This window comes from Equus quagga, chromosome 7, assembly GCF_021613505.1.
Source record: "Equus quagga isolate Etosha38 chromosome 7, UCLA_HA_Equagga_1.0, whole genome shotgun sequence".
NCBI classification, from domain to species: Eukaryota; Metazoa; Chordata; class Mammalia; order Perissodactyla; family Equidae; genus Equus; species Equus quagga.
Window position 1 is genome coordinate 68,585,975 of NC_060273.1, and position 20,163 is coordinate 68,606,137.

At 37.1% G+C, this 20,163-nt stretch overlaps 1 protein-coding gene across 3 annotated transcripts in view; it reads right to left on the reverse strand.

Moving 5' to 3' along the window:
• Positions 1-59: 59 nt before the first annotated feature.
• G3BP1 (G3BP stress granule assembly factor 1) overlaps positions 60-20,163 on the reverse strand; it is a 33,223-nt gene continuing 13,119 nt past the window's right edge. For all 3 annotated transcript variants that reach the window (XM_046668407.1, XM_046668408.1, XM_046668409.1), the window contains exons 2-12: positions 15,154-15,266; positions 12,717-12,798; positions 12,079-12,252; positions 9,504-9,594; positions 8,477-8,570; positions 7,008-7,209; positions 5,641-5,742; positions 4,860-4,971; positions 4,520-4,648; positions 4,015-4,124; positions 60-1,144 (exon numbers count right to left, since the gene is read on the reverse strand). In XM_046668407.1, coding sequence (XP_046524363.1) covers positions 938-1,144; positions 4,015-4,124; positions 4,520-4,648; positions 4,860-4,971; positions 5,641-5,742; positions 7,008-7,209; positions 8,477-8,570; positions 9,504-9,594; positions 12,079-12,252; positions 12,717-12,798; positions 15,154-15,248 — 1,398 coding nt within the window. In that variant the 5' untranslated portion in view covers positions 15,249-15,266 and the 3' untranslated portion in view covers positions 60-937. The remainder of the gene's footprint in view (positions 1,145-4,014; positions 4,125-4,519; positions 4,649-4,859; positions 4,972-5,640; positions 5,743-7,007; positions 7,210-8,476; positions 8,571-9,503; positions 9,595-12,078; positions 12,253-12,716; positions 12,799-15,153; positions 15,267-20,163) is intronic.

The window sequence follows — 20,163 nt, forward strand, 5'->3', positions numbered from 1 at the left end:
ACACAGGTGAAAGAGGAACTCCACAATTCCAACATACTCTGAACCTGATACAACAAATCTAGACTTGTTTTTTTTATTGTTTTTCTTTAAACAATTGCAAGAGTGGAATCAAAGATAAATAGAAGGCACAACAGTTTTTTGCTCTGGTTTTGTGTTATTCAGATTTGGGGATTTTTTTTGTTTTTTTGTTTTTTTACAAATACAAATTAAACATGAAAGAACTCTACTTCAAAAAAATCTAACAGTTCAAGAAAAGCATATCAGTTGCATTCTAGACATTTAAAACCTATCTCGCAATTTAAATTTCGATGGTAAAAACAGTAGGTTTTAGAATTGTTTTGTGATCACATAGCAGACGAGAAAAACTCTAGTAACACCTTTTATTCAGTTTTCAACCATACCACTGAGAATCAAAATTGTCAATTTTTCCAATGGCAATTTCTCCACACCAGAAGGTAGTCATGACTTTCAAAGAAACAATTTCGGTTTTTCCTGACTTCAAAATGTTTATCAAATCCTGTTTTTCTCACAGGCTTTTGAAACACGTAGAAAATAAGTAAGAAATATTCCAATGAATGAAACATACCAAATGTCAGTAATAAGCAAGACACATTCCTTTGGGGAAATGGCTGTTAAAAAGAAAAATCCAGTCTGTATAATGCCAAGTAAAGCAAGGAAATTCAGTCTTTTTTTCTTCTTTAAAAATCCGTTTTTTTCTAAAATATCATTCCACAAAATTGGAAGTGAAGGACTAAAAGGTGAGGAGAGGGAAGGGAGGGGGAGGGAGCACACCACAAAAAGTAAAATTGTACAAACATAAGCAGTTTATAACAGACTAGGGGATCATACTCCAAGACACCAAAGGCTGGCTGAAGAAATTCACCATTCTGCAGGAGCTGGGGTTTGTCCTGCTGTGCGAAGATCGGTGAAGAGCAATTCACTGCCTTGGAGCAAGTGCCCTTCCCACTCCAAATCCTGGTTTCTGCACCATGCCTCCACGGGGAGGGCCTCTCATTCCACCACCCAGCCCACCTCGAGGGCCTCCGGGTCCCCGCAGGCGGTTATCCCGACGATCCCCTTCCCGGGCAGCTCGAGTCTTCTTCTCTTCCACGTTCAGACGGACCTCACCTCTGAACATGATGGGCTGGAAGAATCAAGGTGAGCAGACTTACACAGTGCTTATGGGCTGATGACTATCCAAGATCAAACAAAGCTCTTACAAAGAACCAGCAGCGTACAAACCAGCTACGTTCTCAAAGTTCGGCTTTTGTTTTGAACTGAGAACACATAATTTCCCCCAATAACAAATACATGGAGAGGCTAATTCAAAAAAGTCAATTTAAATAGCACAGCAGCATAAGTAACTCATTTGTACTTATTAAAGCAAATCTTATTTTCCCATGAAATTACATAGAATATAAATAACAACAACCACCTTCTCCATGGATTTCAAGTCTTAGAATAAAACCCCATCACCATCTAGTGTAGAAAGATTGTGCTGCATATATTTATGCCAAGTACATACACATCTCAAAAACATCATTATTTCATCTAAATATAACTTTAACAAAATGCTATTTGCCTTAGTAGAATGTTGGAAAATACTGAAGATAATAAAGATAAGATATCTTAGTGAAAGCAAAAGAGATACAACCACACTAAGTCTTGGGCCTTCTTTTCACCCGATAGAGCTAAAGTAGAAAACAAAGGGTTACTCAAGATTCCAATGAATTTGATTTACGCTCCCCTCACTGGCACTCACTGGTTTTCTAACTGAAATATTTTTTTTAAATAAATATCTAACAGCACTTACTATACAGAGAAGTGTTCTGTATACTACACATTTATCATCTCATTTAACCTTCACAATGACCTCCCTGGGGGTTATTATTATACCTATTTTAAAGACCAGCAAACTAAGGGCCAAGGAGGTTAAGGAACTTACCCCACGCTCACAAGGCTAGTGAGTGACGGAAAAGGAACATAAACCAAGGCTTCCTGACTGGGAAGTGTAAGCTCTGAACCACTGCGCCACACCACAGCATGTCAAACACCATGGTTCTCAGTCTTACAATAAGCTACTTCTGAACTGATAAAAACTACCGTGGGGAGTAGGGACACTCCTACCAATACAGCGTGATGCAGGAAAGGCAAGCTACACGTCAACTTCCCAAAATACAAGGGAGTGATCTGAAAGTTTCCAAGCGGAGAGGGCTCTTTTGAGCTCTAATTCTAAGATATATTTTAAATTCTGATTAAATATGTATTTATATCAGTACACTTATAAATATTTAACACAACATAAATATCATAAATAATTATATATTTTTTATATACACACTATATAAATCACTTCACACACATTAATCTGAAGCACTGTTCCAGGCAGTGTTCTAGATACAATGGAAAAAGTGAAACCCTACTAAAGTCTGAAAGATAAGGGGAGAGAGGGTGGGGCTGGGTATGTTTTAAAAGGTAGTTACGGAAGACATCTCTGAGAAGTCATGAGAAGGGTAGAAGCAATCTGAATGAAAAATGGTACCAGACATATTCCCAGTCCCTTTCGGAGGAAATTCACCTCCAACAATTCTCATGCATAAAGATGCCATGGCTCACCCACATGCATTGCATGAAACACCCCCTTATCTTGGACAATTCACCAGGAAGCCAGTTATCAGGTCTGCCCTCGTTTGGCTCATTGGGACTATCATACCCTCAAAGGAAGTATGAATTCAATGCTACACCAAAAGCTTGGCCACTGGACCTATTGCATGATGGATTTTTCCACAAAGCCTACTGGACATCTCTGGGTTTGGTATTCTGTGACCTCGTGAAATAAGCCACTTTCCTCTCCTCATTTGTCAATGTTTTGCAGGAGATGCTTCACAAAAATAGTGGTCAAACAGTTTGAAAGATACTGCCCATCTGCAGATTAAGGCTCACATGATGTTAGGACCACAACAATGAAAATTTGCAATATCCTCTAACATTCTGGAGAACATCAGAGGTTCTGGAAAACCTCTGGCAAATAATGATCTACAACATTTCTAGTCTAATCACCTGGTCAGTAAAATGTGTAGTTTTAATTTGCAGAGACTGAAAGCAGATTAGTGGTTGCCAGGGGCTGGGGAGAGAAGATACAGGGAGGGACAGCTTAACGGGTAAAGGGCTTTCTTTTGAGAGAAATGTTTTATAACTAATAGGTGATGGTTGCACAACAAAGTGTATTAGATGCCAATGAACTGTACACTTTAAAATGGTTAATTTTGTTACGTGAATTTCACCTCAATTTTTTTAAAAAGTGAGGTTCTAAAAATCCAACACCCATCTCAGTAAATTAACAATATTTATACCTTTGTTCTTCTCTTCTACTACTGCTGCTGCTGCTGCTGCTGCTGCTACCACTGCTACTACAGAAAGTGTTTTTGCTAATCAAAGACGTGAGGGAAGGGAAGAGTTCTGTAGGAACCACACAGTAGTAAGATTCCGATTTTACAAATCCCTCTATCATTAGAAAGTACTCATGTTTGTAAGAGTACTGTTAATAAAAGTTGTTCCAGGCAGGGAGACTCCAAACCCAGACAACTTACATAGCAAAAGGAGAAGCTCCTCACAGTTATATCTCAGACAACAGTTATATACCAGGACTGCCCAAGGTAAAACTGACTCTCTAAGTTATCTTAGCTAAAAGGAACATTGTATTTCATCTTCTACACCAGAAGCCCCCACCACGGAAAGGAGTTTGTATAAATCTCAGTGCACTGGTAACTATTAGTTATTTCATTCTCATCACTCACTTATTCAAAAACTATGTTATTCAGACAGAAGTTTTGTTTCGCTAAAGTCCCAAGCAGGTCTTTTAACAGTCAAACATGATGGAATTTATTATCAAAACATGTTGCAATAAATTACACTTTACATATAAGAAAACACAGTTATAAGGATGAACAGATTCAGAGAACCAAGACACACACACTCATTTAAAAAAAAAAATCAAGATGAAAAACTGCTTACCCTGTTGCTAAGGACCTTCTGAACAGGCTCAGAATCATCAAACACAACAAAACCAAAGTTGGGTAATTTCCCACCACTGTTAATGCGCAGCTCCACCACATTCCCATAATCTGCAAGTGAAACAAATTCTCAAATAACTTAATAAAACATTCCCTTTAAATATTACGCACACACTATCGAATACAATAACCACTAGTCACACATGGCTACAGAGCACTTGAAATGTGGTAGTCCAGAAGAAGATGTGCCATTAAGTGTAAAATATACACAGGATTTCAAAGACTTGGTATAAAAAAATGTAAAATATCTCTTATACATTTTTACATGTTGAAATGATAATGTTTTAGGACACACTGAGTTAAATAAATTATTAAAGTTAAATTCTTTAGTTACTGTTTAAAATGTGATTACTAGAAAACTTGAAATTATACATTTGGTTCCTCTTCTATTTCTACTAGACAGTGCTGCCTTAGATGAATCTAGTGTTTAAAACTCAATAACCTACTTTGAAAGAAATCTTTAAGCTCCGATTTGTCCACCTCATGAGGCAGGTTGCCAATGAAGAGCTGGTGACTGTCAGGGTGTCTCACAATTCTTCGGGGTTCAACATCACCTTGCTCACCAGCCTCACGGACTTAAGAAGAAACAAAAACAGCAATGAAACACAGAAAGACGACATCTTGCAGTGACTGGTCCATGCAATAGTTTTCTCTTCATCCCAAATACAGGTAATTCTATCAACTCAACAATATTTTTTGTTTAAGTACACAAACAACTGCCCCCAAAATACAAGCTCTCACCTCAAAATCCCCCAAACTAGAGAAGTCACCCTTCTGAGCTCTTACTTGGTCTAGGTCCCCTCTGGGGAGGAATATTTATTCGTTGTTCTCGCACTCTTTGATCCCTCTGAGGCCTCTGTGGTGGAATCTGAGATTCAGGCTTAGACTCCGGACGAGGCTGAAAAATATATAAGTTAACTTTTGTGTAAAAACAAAGCAAGCTTACCTTTTTTCTTGTAAAGTTTCTTAGCTAACAATAAAGTTTAAACTAGAAAATGACAATTCTCTCACAAAAAAAAAATCATTAAAAACCACTTTGGGGGGCTAGCCTGGTAGTGGTTAAGTTCACGCACTCTGCTTCAGCGGCCTGGGGTTCACAGGTTCGCATCCCAGGTGCAGACCTACACACCACTCATCAAGCCATGCTGTGGTGGCATCCCACATACAAAATAGAAGAAGACTGGTACCGATGTTAGCTCAGGGACAATCCACCTCACAAAACAACAAAAACAAACAGAAAATGACTTTTGGGGCTTAACCTAGTGGTTAAGCTCAGTGCAGTCCACTTAGCAGCCCAGATTTGGATCCCAGGCACAGACTTATACCACTTGTCTGTTAGCAGCCATGCTGTGGCAGTGGCCCACTTAAAAAAGAAAAAAAAGAGGAAGACTGGCAATGGATGTTAGCTCAGGATGAATCTTCCTCAGCAAAAAACAAAAGAAACACCACTTTGTACCCTTCTCCTCTGCCCTATATACCAGTTCCCCCATTCTCTAAACCTCTGTGAAACAACATTATATGAAATACAGGTAAATTTGCTAATATACAAGCTTAAGTAGAAACTCACCTGTGAAGCTGGTACTTTAACAACATGAGGTGGTATCCCAGTAACTGGAACAGCTCCACTGGGTGGAAGGTTCTTACTGGTCACAGATGCCCAAGAATATGTCTAAGGGAACACCACCAACATTAGTTGATCACGCCATACATCAAAACAATATAAAAGCTATTAGCTTTTGATTTCTTGTACATAATATATGCATCCCATTTTCATAAATAGGATGGAGCTTACAAGTATCTTGAGATTCCCTTTTCCCCTACTTACAAATTTAGTGCTAATATCCCTTAAGACTAATCATCAAGTACCAGCAAAGTACGAGATGCTTAGCATCTAAGAAGCTACTGTTACTCAATCTCAAGTTTATAAATCAAACAAAATTCTCTCCCCTCAAAAACCAGCTCTTCCTATGTTTCCCCTAATCTATGATGCAAAGATCAACCCAGTTACACTAACTTCACAATTATCTTGAACATTTTTTCAATCCTTATCAAAATCACCAAATCCTGTTATTTGCCTCTTAATTATCTTCTTTCCATCTCCACTGCCACGACCCTAATCCAAGATAGCTTCTCTCACCAGGATTACCATAATAGCCACCTAACTGGCCATCCATTCTCAATCCAGCCAACGTACTTTTCCACCTGCAAGCTAATGTCATTGCACCATTTCCTTCCTATTCACCTACTAGCTGCCAGAGACCAAGACCCCCATCTGCTTTACCTAGAGTTCCCAAATCTAGAACAATGCCTAGGACATAGGCACTTGATTCAGCTGTTAAACAAATAACCATGTAAGAACCCTGCCCCCATAAACACAGCACCAAAACATACTACTTCAGGAGCATCAACTGTAAAGGTCGTGAGTTCAGTTAACATCATCCTGACGTGACTGAGGAAGAGTAACTGAAAGGCTTCAAACTTTTGAAATCAGGTATTCTAACTGGAAAAGCAGTTATATTTCAGCAGTTCTATCAGATTTCATAGAAAAAGGCAGGAAAGTCTGTTGTGCTATGTTATTTCTTTTTAAAGATACATTATCACTTGTTTGTTACAACAAGCATCTAGTAATTTGCAATTTGAAAGATGAAAGATTAAAAAGATGAGGGGTTGCTGATATGGTGATAAAATAGCACCTGAAATTTCTAGTCTAAAAGTTTTAAAGTTTTCTTAGAGGGAAAAAAAGTTACTTTTGATATTATAACGCAATACACATCTTACTTCTCATCCAAGGCCTGGCTCAATATGTAAAAAATTTCCCGGAACCACCAATATAAAAATACACCTGCAAAAGTCAACCAAACAATAATAAAGGAGAAGAGAGATTTTTTCAAAGATAAACTAGAAACAGAACAAACATGAGGACATGTTGCATACCCTCAAGTCTTCCTGCGCTGTCTGAGCTGTGTCTGCAGGTGCTGGAGAAGAGCTCTTCTGAGCATCCTCAGGAACAGTCTCTTCCAACACGGGCTCAGACTTTTCCTCTTGAATTTCCGATACAGGCTCTTGCTCCGGCTCTGGTTCAGGATCAGGCTCTGGTTCAGCAACAGGTTCCTCTAAATGTTCTTCTAAGTCGTTGCTTTCACAGGAAAATTTGAGAAATATCATTCTGCTTCCATTGACTTACCAAGAAATTCCCAAGTACCTATTAACTATAGAGACCTGAACCCAAAAACAGCTCCCTTCCTCCAAAGAAGATCTAAGAATTACACATCTGAGTATTAAAAGAAGATATTTTAGAAAAGCACTCAATAAGCAAACCTTAACTGCAGTCAGATTTGCTAAATTTTGATAAGCAATAGCATCAAAATAGATTAAAAGGAACCAAACCATTGTTTCTCAGTTAGAATCCTCAAACCATTACAATTTACCTATCACTTATCACAAAACTCTAATAGGCTGTGGGGAGGGAGAAAAGGAGAGTTGTTCAAAAGGTATAGTTTCAGTTCCACAAGACGAAAGTTCTAGAGATCTGTTGCAGAACTATTTGTGCACTTAAAAATGGTTAAGAAGGTAAGTTTTATGTTATGCGGTTTTTACCACCAAAAAAACCTCGCATAATAAATAAAAATACACAAGACATTTTGGAGAAAGAAGACATTGGTTAAGATTCTTAAACTTCCACATAAATCACAGAACGTTTCTCAAAGCTGCCGGTGTTTTTCCCCCTGGAATTCTAATTCGGTAGGTTTGTGGCGGGACAATAAATCTTCATTTTCAACCAGCAACTCAGGTGAGTAATGTGGTTAACTCATCAATACACCTTGACAAACATTTGAGAACATCCTTTAGGCACTGAACATTAACGTTAAGGGTATCACATGGCAACAAAAAAATATTATTTTCTATTCCTATCAAACACATTTCTGTTCCAGCTGCAGATAAAAAAAAAAAAGCCAAAGATACAATCACACATTCATTAATTAACGCAGACAATAAAATTCTTATTCCTGCTTAACTCATGTCTGAATTTCTATCAATTTTGCCTGATCTCTCAATAAGTCCTTGTACACTTTATCTTCCCCCCAAAGCACTTAATGCAATGCCGTGATGTGCTAAATACTTGGTAAGAAACCCCAAATCTATTTTTAACTTCCGCCAAGAGAAAAACTAAACCAAAAAGCAACTGATGATAGTATTTAAGTAGTCCTCATAGTGCAATCTATATTAAATAAGCTATATATTTTTGTTAGCTCAGGAATACCAAAGCAAAACCTTTCTTCTGGGAAATCACCATTATTTTCTGAGGTGATTCTGATAATATACGACTACCGTTCAACAAAGGGAAAGACAAGACAACCCAAATTCTCATGCAGCTCTGGACAGACGAACAAAGTTTTCCTTACCTGACAGTCTGATCATAGAAAGTTCCAGAATCATCAGGTACCACCTCAGGTGTCTGCTGTCTCTCTTCAGGTTCCTCTACTTCTTCCTCTGATTCTAAGTGAGAAAAGAAATTTAAAGTAATTTGTGTTTACTTCACAAATATATTCACTTTCATAATGTTCATCATGATCAAAAAGGCAAAATAAAAGCACGCATATATAAAAAAATAAAGAAAACAGGGCACTTTAGTAAAATCATGGATAGGCTTCAAGGACAGAATTAAGGCTACTGCAGTGTTTGGGTTAAGAACGTGGAGTCTGAGGTCATACTGTCAGTAATCCAATACAGGCTCTACCATCTAACTAATTACATGACATCCAGCAAACTCCTTCTCTGCATCCCAGTGCTCTAATCGATTAACTGGAAACAGTACCTCAAAAGAACTTATCTATAAGGCTGTTGTATTACATAGTTATACAAAGCACTTAGAATCTTCTCAGCCAGATTAAAAACACTGAAATACCAACAATTATTTGTTTAGAGACAACTTTCCTTGGGTCTCTTGTGTTTCTGCACATCTTACAATTGAGGCAATGGCATCCCTTTGTTCCAGACTATCTTTTAAGAACGTTAGTATACAGCAAATTGCCTTGGAAAATAGTGTCTCCTTCTAAAGCAAAGGGCAGATTTATAAAAGATTTAGGTTCCCTAAACTTAGGGTCCCCCACTCTTGTAATGCACCCCACTTCAGTGCAGATATCATCTGGACTTGTTCAATGGGGTACTATGGTAACTGCAGCAAAAATGCCACTATTGTTGCTGTGAGGAATAACCCTCTACTGACTGAGGAGTTTTGTGTTCTACCAATATTGATGAAGCCGGCTAACCTGTTAGCTTAAAGTAGGTTAAAAATTTAGACCCTCCATATGTCTTAACAATTAGAAATTATTAATGCAGAACACAGAGTATAATGAAAACATTCAAGAAACCCATATTCTCTTCAGGTCAATCTGGTGCCATCAATAAAAATTTACACAAGTAACTTACCCTCCTGAGGCTCAGTGACAAAGCCACCAAAGACCTCATCTTGGTATCTGAAGATATCATTGTGAACGTAGAACTTATTTGCAACAGAGCCCTGCAACACCAACAAAGTTTTCATTTATTCAGCAGACTCTTAAAAAGCCAGACCACTTGACACCAGAGACTCTCAACTGGGGGCAACACTACACCCCTCTCCCCGGAGACATTTGGCAATTTCAATTTTCACATCAGGGAATGCAACTGACAACTACTGAGTAGAGAGCACAGATGCTGCTAAACACCATACAATGCACAGGACAGCCAGCCACAACAAAGAATTATTTGGCCAAAAATGTTAACAGCACCAAGATGGAAAAACCCTGCTCTACATTATGGAGTTAAAAACTACACTCAAATATATTGCTTGCTTAAAATACCACCAGAGGGATACCTAAAAATTGATAAAGCTCTAAGTATGTAAGACGCCACACCTCAAATCATTTCTTGAATAATACATACATATTGCCAACTGCAATAGATATTTAAAATTCCCTTGAGCCAGCCCTAATGGCCTAGCAGTCCAAGTTCAGTGCCCTCTTATTTCAGTTGCCTGGGTTTGGTCCCAGGCACAGAACCACACCACCTGTCTGTCAGTAGCCACGCTCTTGCAGCAGCTCACATAGAAGAACACGAAGGACTTAGAACCAGAATATACAACTATGTGCTGAGGCTTTAGCGAGGAAAAAAAAATAAATAAAATAAAAATAAATTCCCTAAATCTGTATCCAAGCACAGAAGGGCAATGTAGCTGAAAAGGGGTGCCTACTGAAGCATAAGACACACCTGAGTCTAAATCCAACCATGTCATTTAGTAGTTATTCAATTTCTAAGGCTGTTTCCTTATCTTTAAAAGCAGGGATAACAACATATACCTTAGAGCTTTGAGTATTAAATGAGACAGTTTACGTAACACTGCATTATACCAAGGTAATGTTAGATTCTTCCTCTTTAAAGGAAAAAAAGAACTATAAGTAACCTTATAATTGGCAATTCTATCCCACATGATTCCTTGCATATTTAGAAGACCATCACTAGTTTTATGCTGCAGATAATCTAAGCTTTGCTCTAAAAATCATGACTAAAGTAACTTCATGTAATTTTTCAAATCGACAATCAAGCAATTTTATATTCTAACAGTAAAATCATAGGGGTTTTAGATACACTATCCTAAACAGCAAGTTATCTTAAGAGTAATGCTAGAGAAAACATTTAATCAGCAAGACCTTATTGAGCCACGTTCAGACGCTTACAGCTAGGCTTCCTGACTTTTTTCAATCTGGACGAGTCAAGAAGATAGTCCAAATGCAATTATTCAACATAAACCTGTGGTCCTTTCAGGATAAGCATGATAACTACGAAGAACCAGGGCCCCCTGAAGAAACAGACTCCAGAATGGGGCTGGGGCTGGGGCAGAGATAGCTGGGGCAGGACAAGAGGAGCCTGAAACGTCTTGTGCCAGAAAGTTACAGAAGTGCTCAAAAAAATAAAAAGAAAACACAGAAGCCAGCTGGAAGGGGTTCACAATTACCAGATCTGGGACATTTTAGACATCAATATAAAGTTAGTAATGAATTAAATCCACTAAATAATCAAAGACTCCATGAGTGATAATAGATAGGAGAAGGCAAAGTCCTTTACAGCAGAATACCAACTAATAAACACAGAATGATAGAAATAGATAATCACCACCTGTAACCATCAGAGTAGCAGCTGATTCTGGCAAGAAACATCAAAGAATGCCAAAACCAGTCAAGTTTGATGAAGAACAAAATATGTGCATAGTCTCAAAAAGTCACCCACGATTTACTTACTAATAAGAAAAGCAAAAATACTAACTTTACAGTGGCAAAACCTGGTAACCATCACCTTAAGTAAGTGATCAAAGTTAACATCACTAGTAACAGGACTAAATGACATCTAGTGCCTCCATAGTGTGAGACACTGAAAGACACACACGTGTGTAGAACCCGCCTAATCACAAGGAGATATAAGACAGTTCACACTGCAGTGCTCCACAAAGCAACTTGAGTGCTCTTCAAAAACACCAACGCCGGGAAAACAAAAGACTAAGGAATTACTGCAGAGTAAAAGAGACTAAAGAGACGTAACTGCCATAAGCATTGTATAATCTTGGATTGAATCTTGAACCGGGGGAAAAAATTACTATAAAGGACATTATTTGGACAATTATCAAAATTTAAATATAGACTGTAGAGTGATAACTATTATACCGATACTTCTTGAATTTGGTAACTGTACCATGGCTGTGGAAGATAATTCCTTATTCTTAGGAAACGATCACTTAAGTATTTGAGGATGACTAGGCATGATGTCTCCAACTTCCTTTCAAACAGTTTAGAATTATAAATGATAGACAAATAAAAAAAGAATTATAAACGTGTAAAAAATGTTGATAGTGGCTCTAGGTAAGGAGTATGTGGGAGTTACTGTGCTATTCCAACTTTTCTGTAAGTTTCAAATTTCAAAATGAACAATTTTTAAAGATATGCACAACGTTTCACTGTTTTTTCCTTCATACCTCAGGAGCAAGGACAAATGTCTGCATGAATCTCCTCAAAGCCTGGTTGTTGTTAGAGAGCAACCCCATCACCTGGACCACCACACCATCATTCAGAGTGGCATGAGCATCAACATGTCGAATCTTAGTGTGGCAATTGGTGAAGTTTTGTGACATCACTTTCCTATGGATTTCCTAGGAAATTGAGACAAGAATTAATGCCCTAAAATTTATACAACCTCCAACAAAAAAAACTTTCTAACACAACACAGGTAAAGAGAATTTGCATGTTTAAATTACAAAGACCCTACTCCAACTTGTCTTAATACAGTACATTTCCAGAGACTACCTTGAGCCTTTTAAAATAATTGTCCTGAATTAACATATACCTAAGAAATGTGTACAAGATGTTCCCCATACTAAAACCAGTTATCTCCTAACATAAAACAACTTCCGAATACAGAACAAAAAATGAGCAAATGTGGTATCATAAACTTCTCAATGATTATATTAATCAAAGTTACTGAATATCTCAATTTCTAAAAAGTTGAGAAATTTGATCTTTAAATATCAGTAAATCTATTAAGGACATATCCCACTCAATTTTACGGGTTATTTTCTAGCTGCTTAACAGCCTACATAAAGCTTGGTACGCTTACTTTCTGTCCATAGACCGCATCCGCAGGCTTCCCATTTGAATCCAATCCCCCATGGACATAAGAAGAGTTCTTTCCATAAAATCTGTAAAGAGGAAGATAACTTGCTTGTTATCATCAAGTACCCTCAGACCACGTACTTATTTTTCATGTCTGGAACCTATCTGCCTCCCCGGCAGACTCTCGGAGGCAGGAATGTGTTTTTCCATCTTTGTATGTAATCACACATCCAGCCCCTACGTGTCAGTCAACATTTGCTGAATGGGAATGGATTTGGTCAACGAGGCAGAACACTTATTTTTACAAGTCACAAGTCTCAGGTCTCAGGGTAGGATGATCACGCTGGGAAGGATCTTGTAGTTCACGTCAGATGACCATTTAAAAATAAAACAGAAGTTCCTGTTTTCACTCAAGAAAACAGGCAGTTTTGACACAGATGAGGATATCTATACTCTTCATAGACTTGGAGAGTCCTTTTATATCTGAGAATGCACGTGAAGAATTCCCTTAAAAACGCAGTAACTCATGCAAGTGGGTTTTAGGAGCAGTCTTTAACAATTTTTGCTGACACATAAGAGCTTCAGACTTTAATACTCCATAGCTTTAATTCATCTATATCCTCAACACCTTTGTTTTCACTACAATAATATTAGATTGGGAAAGCCACACACACACACCAGAAACGCTCCAATCCAGGGATAACCACTATCAGGATACCTTGATATCTGTACTCCAGATAAACAATTTTTCACAACTGAGCCCATACACGTCATTCTACATCCTGATTGTGCCTGTGCCCTCTAAAAAGGGGACAGATCTAGACCCAAGAGAAGCCCAAGTCTACGTTTCAACTTTCAAAGTTATTAAAAGGGCTCCACGTCAGCCAGTGAATCAGTTCACTGCTGGCTAAGCCACTTTTCATTGCATCTAAGATGTACCTCAGAGATGAAATGGAAAAAACCTTTTTTTCACGTTTTGATTTAGAATCAATAAATAATATTGACAATAAATATATTAATGCATTTGGTTGGTTTCTTTCAATTCCCACTTTTTTTTTTTGATTGGCACCTGAGCTAACAACTGTTGCCAATCTTTTTTTTTTTCCTGCTTTTTCTTCCCAAATCCCCCCAGTACGTAGTTGTATATTTTAGTTGTGGATCCTTGTAGTTGTAACATGTGGGACGCCACCTCAGCATGGCCAGATGAGCGGTGCCATGTCCGCGCCCAGTATGTGAACCAGCGAAACCCTGGGCAGCCAAATCGGAGCATGAGAACTTAACCACTGGGCCACGGGGCCGGTTCCCCACTCCTTTTTAAATTCCAAATTTATCTAAGGGCAGAGAATAAAATTTTTACATAAAACTCAACAAAAAGGAAAAGAAAAATAATTTGGAGGTTTGTTCTATCACTTAATAGTCATGTGAATACCAGCAAACTTTTAACCCCTTGCATCTTCATCTGCAAAACGAAGTTAACTCTCCTATAATACCTTACTAACAGGTTTTTGTAAAGAGCAAGAGGAAACAGGTGAAAGTGTTTAGGAAATTGTAAAACCTTAAAAAAGAGATTTTCCATTTTTAGAGCAACAGGACTCAAGACGAATTTACAAAATTTTCTTTCTTACCTAATAATCATGTCTTACCCAATAAACAAGCCAGTCAAAGTATAGAGGCAAAAAATAGTTCTGGTCCAGCAAATACATATTTTGGAATTTCTAAAAAATTATTCTAATAAGTCCATATAAATAGACTTAAGAGTTTTGTATAATGCAGCATTGTTTCTAAGAGGAAATGAGAGCAACGTATGCATCGTTAGGAGACTAAATAAAGTATACTATCTCTCTCTATAAAACAAAAACTTTGTTGATACTAAAATTAATGTGATATATGTACCACTCTCATAAGAGCCTGATTATCAAGTAAAAAAGCTAAAAGACAGTATATTAAAATTTTTTACATATAAATAGAAAAATTGTTAGCATGGTTTTACTAGAGACTTCCATGTTTATTTCATACATCTGTTTTAATTGACAACAAACGTGCCATTTTTACTAAAAAGATATCCCAATTTTTTAAAGCACATCAACACAAAAGTATGTTATTACAGTTTTAACAATCTTGAATCTTCACTATCTTCTTACTAAATAATCCATGATTCTCCAAAAACAGCAAAACAAAAAACAAATGTATGATTACACATTACATTTTCAGGCATTATTTTTCTAATAATGTATAAGCTTAGGTAACAATCTAATTTTTTAATAATATGTGTTTAAATTATTATATAATTTTAACAGCCATCATTTACTGGTACCTAGGTACAAAGCACTATTATGCAACAATCCTACAAGGTGTGTGATGAATAAAAGAACGTCAAGGATAAGTACTCACACACTAAAAACAGCATTAGATGATGCAGGAGGGAAAAAAAAAAGTCTTACCTGTGTAGCATGTCTGGGGCCTGGTTCAGCAGCGTGTAATACTGCCTCACAAATTCCCGCCCGACCAGCAGGGGACTAGGCTTCTCCATCACCATTGCTTTGGTCAATTCAACCTGACGGGAAAAAGAAAAACCAAATGTGTTCAACCTGAAAGACAAAGAACAAGGGGAGAAAGTGGCAGGGAAGAAGACTGAATCACTTACTAAAACCAACTCAAAGGAAGATAAGATCATTTCAGCAGTTTTTGGTTTTAAAAAGAAATACACATTATAAGAACAAACAAAACCTACAGAGACCAGGTGAGATTTTATACATTTAAACTGACTGCATCAGATGAACAGTAGGAAAAAAATCACTACGAAGAATCAATTCATCATTATTCCCATTCAATTTTCTTAAACCAAAATAAGAACCTCCAAGTATTTCTAATATGCATCCTACCATAATTTTCCTAAGTTACTAAACCCAATTAAGAGTGTTCCAGCTGTAAGATTACAAACGTATCTTTATTTACAATACTAGATTCAAGGGTGATAATCAAACAAAAAAATATAGCTTTGACATACAGGTACATACTATCACATTTTTAGTCAAACTAAATCAGAGAAATTTTAATATCTTGAAAAAAGAAACCACAAAAACTAACAACTCTAAATATGCTTAGTTTATTTTATATGGGGACCAAAAAGAATCTGAAAATAAAATGGGTACACGTTAACAAATAAGACGTTTTTACTCAACAAATAATCCCTACCACCTCAAAATTATCAAGGTAACTTAAAGTTAGCACTTTTGAGTGCTAAGAAAGGACCTGACATACAATAAGTCCTTAATTATTGTCAGCACTTTCTGAGTATTTAGCATAAGAAAATCCAGCTCCTCGTTCGAGGAGAACAATCATCCTGAACTTAAACATAAAGGCGCACAGAGGGATCCGTACAGATTAATTCCAGTGTGAAAGAAAAGGAGACAAACTGCATTTCAGTCTTCTTAAAGAATGGGCAAAATGGATTGAGTTTGTTTGGTCAAATCCTGCAGAAGTAATCCGTAGATATACGTTTATCCTCATACAGCGCATTTCTGTATTATTCTTGAATATCTGTCCCATTTACCACTTGTTTCACCAGAATCTAACAAATTAGTTCAAGACTTGTTCTCCCTTTTCCCCAAATTACAGCCACTACATCGAAATGGAATAGCATCTCAGCCCTACGAAACAAGAATTTGCCTGCAGGCATGGTTATGAGGAGGGCAGTAACAAGAATCTGGATCCTAAGTCTTAAACTAATGCACTTAAAGTAGGCAGAAGGAGAAACTGCTGTGTGTATTTTTCCCCTGGCTCTTGGTCCAAAAAAAGATAGTTGCAGATGTTCTTATTGATTCTAGACTCTTCATAACTTCGTAAGATTACAGCTGGACATCAGAGGATCTTAACAGTTATCTAGCCTACGGTTTCTGAGTTTTAAGATTACAAAAACCAGAGCAACTGCACTTTCTTATATATTAGAGTCCCTACATAAATTCCCTTTCTTAAAAGGGCTTAGCTATTCTCTTCGAAAACCACTAACATCTGACCCAATCTCAGATAAAAGGAAAAATCCAATGTCATCTCACGACTGGCTTCAGAAATGGAAGACAGGTCTCCCGATACCTCAGAAACTGATAATATAATTTTTATTCCATTAAGTTGTACTTACATATTTTCTAACATATAAAGAGGGTGAACAGAAAGTTTTGCTTCTGTCTTAATACAAAATATACAATATGTCCACAATATAAAAAGCAACTTAAAGGGAACCTTCATGATAGGACAAATCAGAAGAAGAAAACACACTAAGTAAAGTCCTATCTTTTTACTCTACCTTTTTACTCTAGCTCTTGCTAATGTCTTCAGTACCATGTGCTCTTATTCCCCAGTCAACATTAAAAATGGCATCATTAACTAGGCTAATAACATCAACCTAACTGCATCCTTTGATTCTGCCAAGTAGTCTTCTCATGATATAATGTCTAAACATTTTATCCAATACTACTTGTCACACCCAATCTTCTATGCAAATGATGAAAATCCTCTAGGTTACATATCAAAGGTAAAAAAAATTAAAATTTACAGACCACCTCTAGAACTTCTCTTTTCCCTTTGAGATTACCTAGATAATTCAAATTAAAAAGAATTTCAAAAAGGTCATTATTGGTCTGATTACACCATTATCATTAATATTTTATTTCAAGTCATTGCCATAAAGTCAAGACATATTTATATCCTATATTCATCTTCATCTCGTTTGTGGATTCTTCCTAACTGTTATAATTCGGAAGCTTGTCCAGAAAGTCTGTATCATTCACCAACTGTCCAAATATTAATTTCATTAGTTTAATATAATTGAATACTTTGCAAACTAGGTCCTCAATGAGCATTTTTGAACTTTCTCAACAGATGATACATTATTTTGGGCTGAAATTGTCAACTTCAGAAACATACAACAGCTATGTTGAAACCCAATTTTCAATCCTCTATACTAAAGTTACAAGTTGCACTGTCAGTCATCGGAGCCTCCCAAGGCTTATATTTACACTACAAGCTCTAGCTAGTTCCATCAAGTAGAAGCTCTAGGTCGTCAGTCTCTCCTTTAAGCTCTTCCTTAATAAATACTGGCCAACGAGCTCGAGCAAAGTAATAGCACTATTTGAAAATAATATTCCTGTCAACTACATCTCAATAAAACTGGAAAAAAAGAAAAAAATCATTTTCTATGTGACTAAATACAGCATTTTAATAAAAAGAAACTATATTGCTTCACGTGTAAAAAAAAAAAAAAAGGACAAATTCCTGAATTAAAATAGCCAAGGGCCGGGGCTGGCCCCATGCGTGGCCGAGTGGTTACATTCACACGCTCCACTTCGGGGGCCCAGGGTTTCGCCAGTTCAAATCCTGGGCGCGGACACGGCACTGCTCATCAAGTCACGCTGAGGCAGCATCCCACATGCCACAGCTGGAAGGACCAACAACTAAAGATACACAGCTATGTACCAGGGGGCTTTGGGGAGAAAAAAGGAAAAATAAAATCTTTAAAAAAAAAGTAGCCAAAGGCTTCAAGGATTCTACATTAGTCATGGTCAGATAAAACATTCTGAAAGAATGCAAGCTTCTTTCTAAATGTTAAATTTCTTAATAGACACCATTTCTTACATGTAACTTTCTAGCCTCAAAACTTAACACTGTCTGACACATGAGGAATAAAAAGTTTTCTTTCATTCAACATTCTCACACAAAAGAAGGTTAGAACTTTATATAAGGAAAATGGAATTCTGATCATCCATTCGTCTGTCAGGTTGAACTTCCAGATTTTCCAGAACTTAGATTAAGACAGCACATACAACATTGTTTCTTTAATGAGTAAGAAAAGGCCAAAGAGAAAACTCACCTAAGGTGCTAGCAATAAGAAAGTAGCTGCCTGAGAGAGAACTGACTGGAAAGGACCACAGGGGAACCACAGGGAAATACAAATCAAAACTACACTAAGCTATCACCTTACACCCATTAGATTGGCAAAAATATCCAAAATCAAGAGTGACAAATGTTGGAGAGGTTGTGGAGAAAAAGGAACCCTCATACACTGTTGGTGGGAATGCAAACTGATGCAGCCTATGGAAAACAGTATGGAGATTTCTCAAAAAGTTAAAAATAGAAATACCTTATGACCCAGCCATCCCACTACTGGGTATCTATCCTAAGAACCTGAAATCAGAAATCTCAAGAGTCCCATGCACCCCTATGTTCATCACAGCATTATTTACAATAGCCAAGATGTGGAACCAACCTAAGTGCCCAGCAACTGATGATTGGATGAAGAAGATACGGTATATATACACAATGGAATACTACTCAGCCATAAAAAAGGACAAAATCGTCCCATTCGCATCAACATGGATGGACCTTGAGGGTATTATGTTAAGCAAAATAAGCCAGACAGAGAAAGATGAACTCTATATGACTCCACTCTTAGGTGGAAGTTAACATATAGACAAGGAGAACTGATCGGTGGTTACCAGGGAAAAGGGGAGGGGGGGTGTGTTGGGGGGAGGGCACAAAGGGTGAAGTGGTGTACCCACAACATGACTAACAATAATGTACAACTGAAATCTCACAAGGTTGTAAACTATCATAATCTTAATAAAAAAAATTAAAAACATTAAAGCACAAAGCTTTAAAAAATAGAAGTCATTTAATGAAATGTTAAAAAAAAAAATCTTTAAGACATCAGAAAATGTATTACAATAATTAAGAATACTGACCCACCCAATAGCATCGATGACCACAAAACGTTTAGGGAAGTTCTTCAGTGATCGGAGACCACACACCAACAGTTCTGTGAGTAACCTTATCTATCTGATCACCATTCTCAGTAACAAAAGAAAACTTTGGCGATTTGAATCTATACAAATATACTCAATCAATCCTAATTAGAAAAACTTTATTTGGTAAATCACCTCTCTGAAATCTTCATCTTTGTTTTTGGCCCAAACATAAAACACAAGCTATGAGAAATACGTGAACTAACGTGGTACCTCCTGAGAATAGTCTTTAATCTCACTCTGGTTCATCAGAACTCTCAATCTATCAAATCTAAAATAATGAAAGTAAACAAACAAATGGATTTACCTCAGAAAAACTGGTGTTTTGCCAGTTACTGTGACAATTATAAACTATGAATATCAATTAAAACACATGCTAAAAAGTTCCAAGATTCCCCCTCATTTATCAAACATTCCTGCATACTCTTGCCTCCTTTGCCATAGATTAATGAACATATAGGTGTGCGTTTATTTCTGGGCACTGTTCTGCTCCATTATCTATGTGTTTTGTGCCAGTACCATACTGTTTTGATTACTACAGCTTTGTGGTATAGTTCAAGATCATCAGGAGTGTGGCACCTCCAGCTTTGTTTTTCTTTCCCAAGATTGCTTTGGCTATTCAGGGTCTTTTGTGATTTCGTACGAATTTTAGGA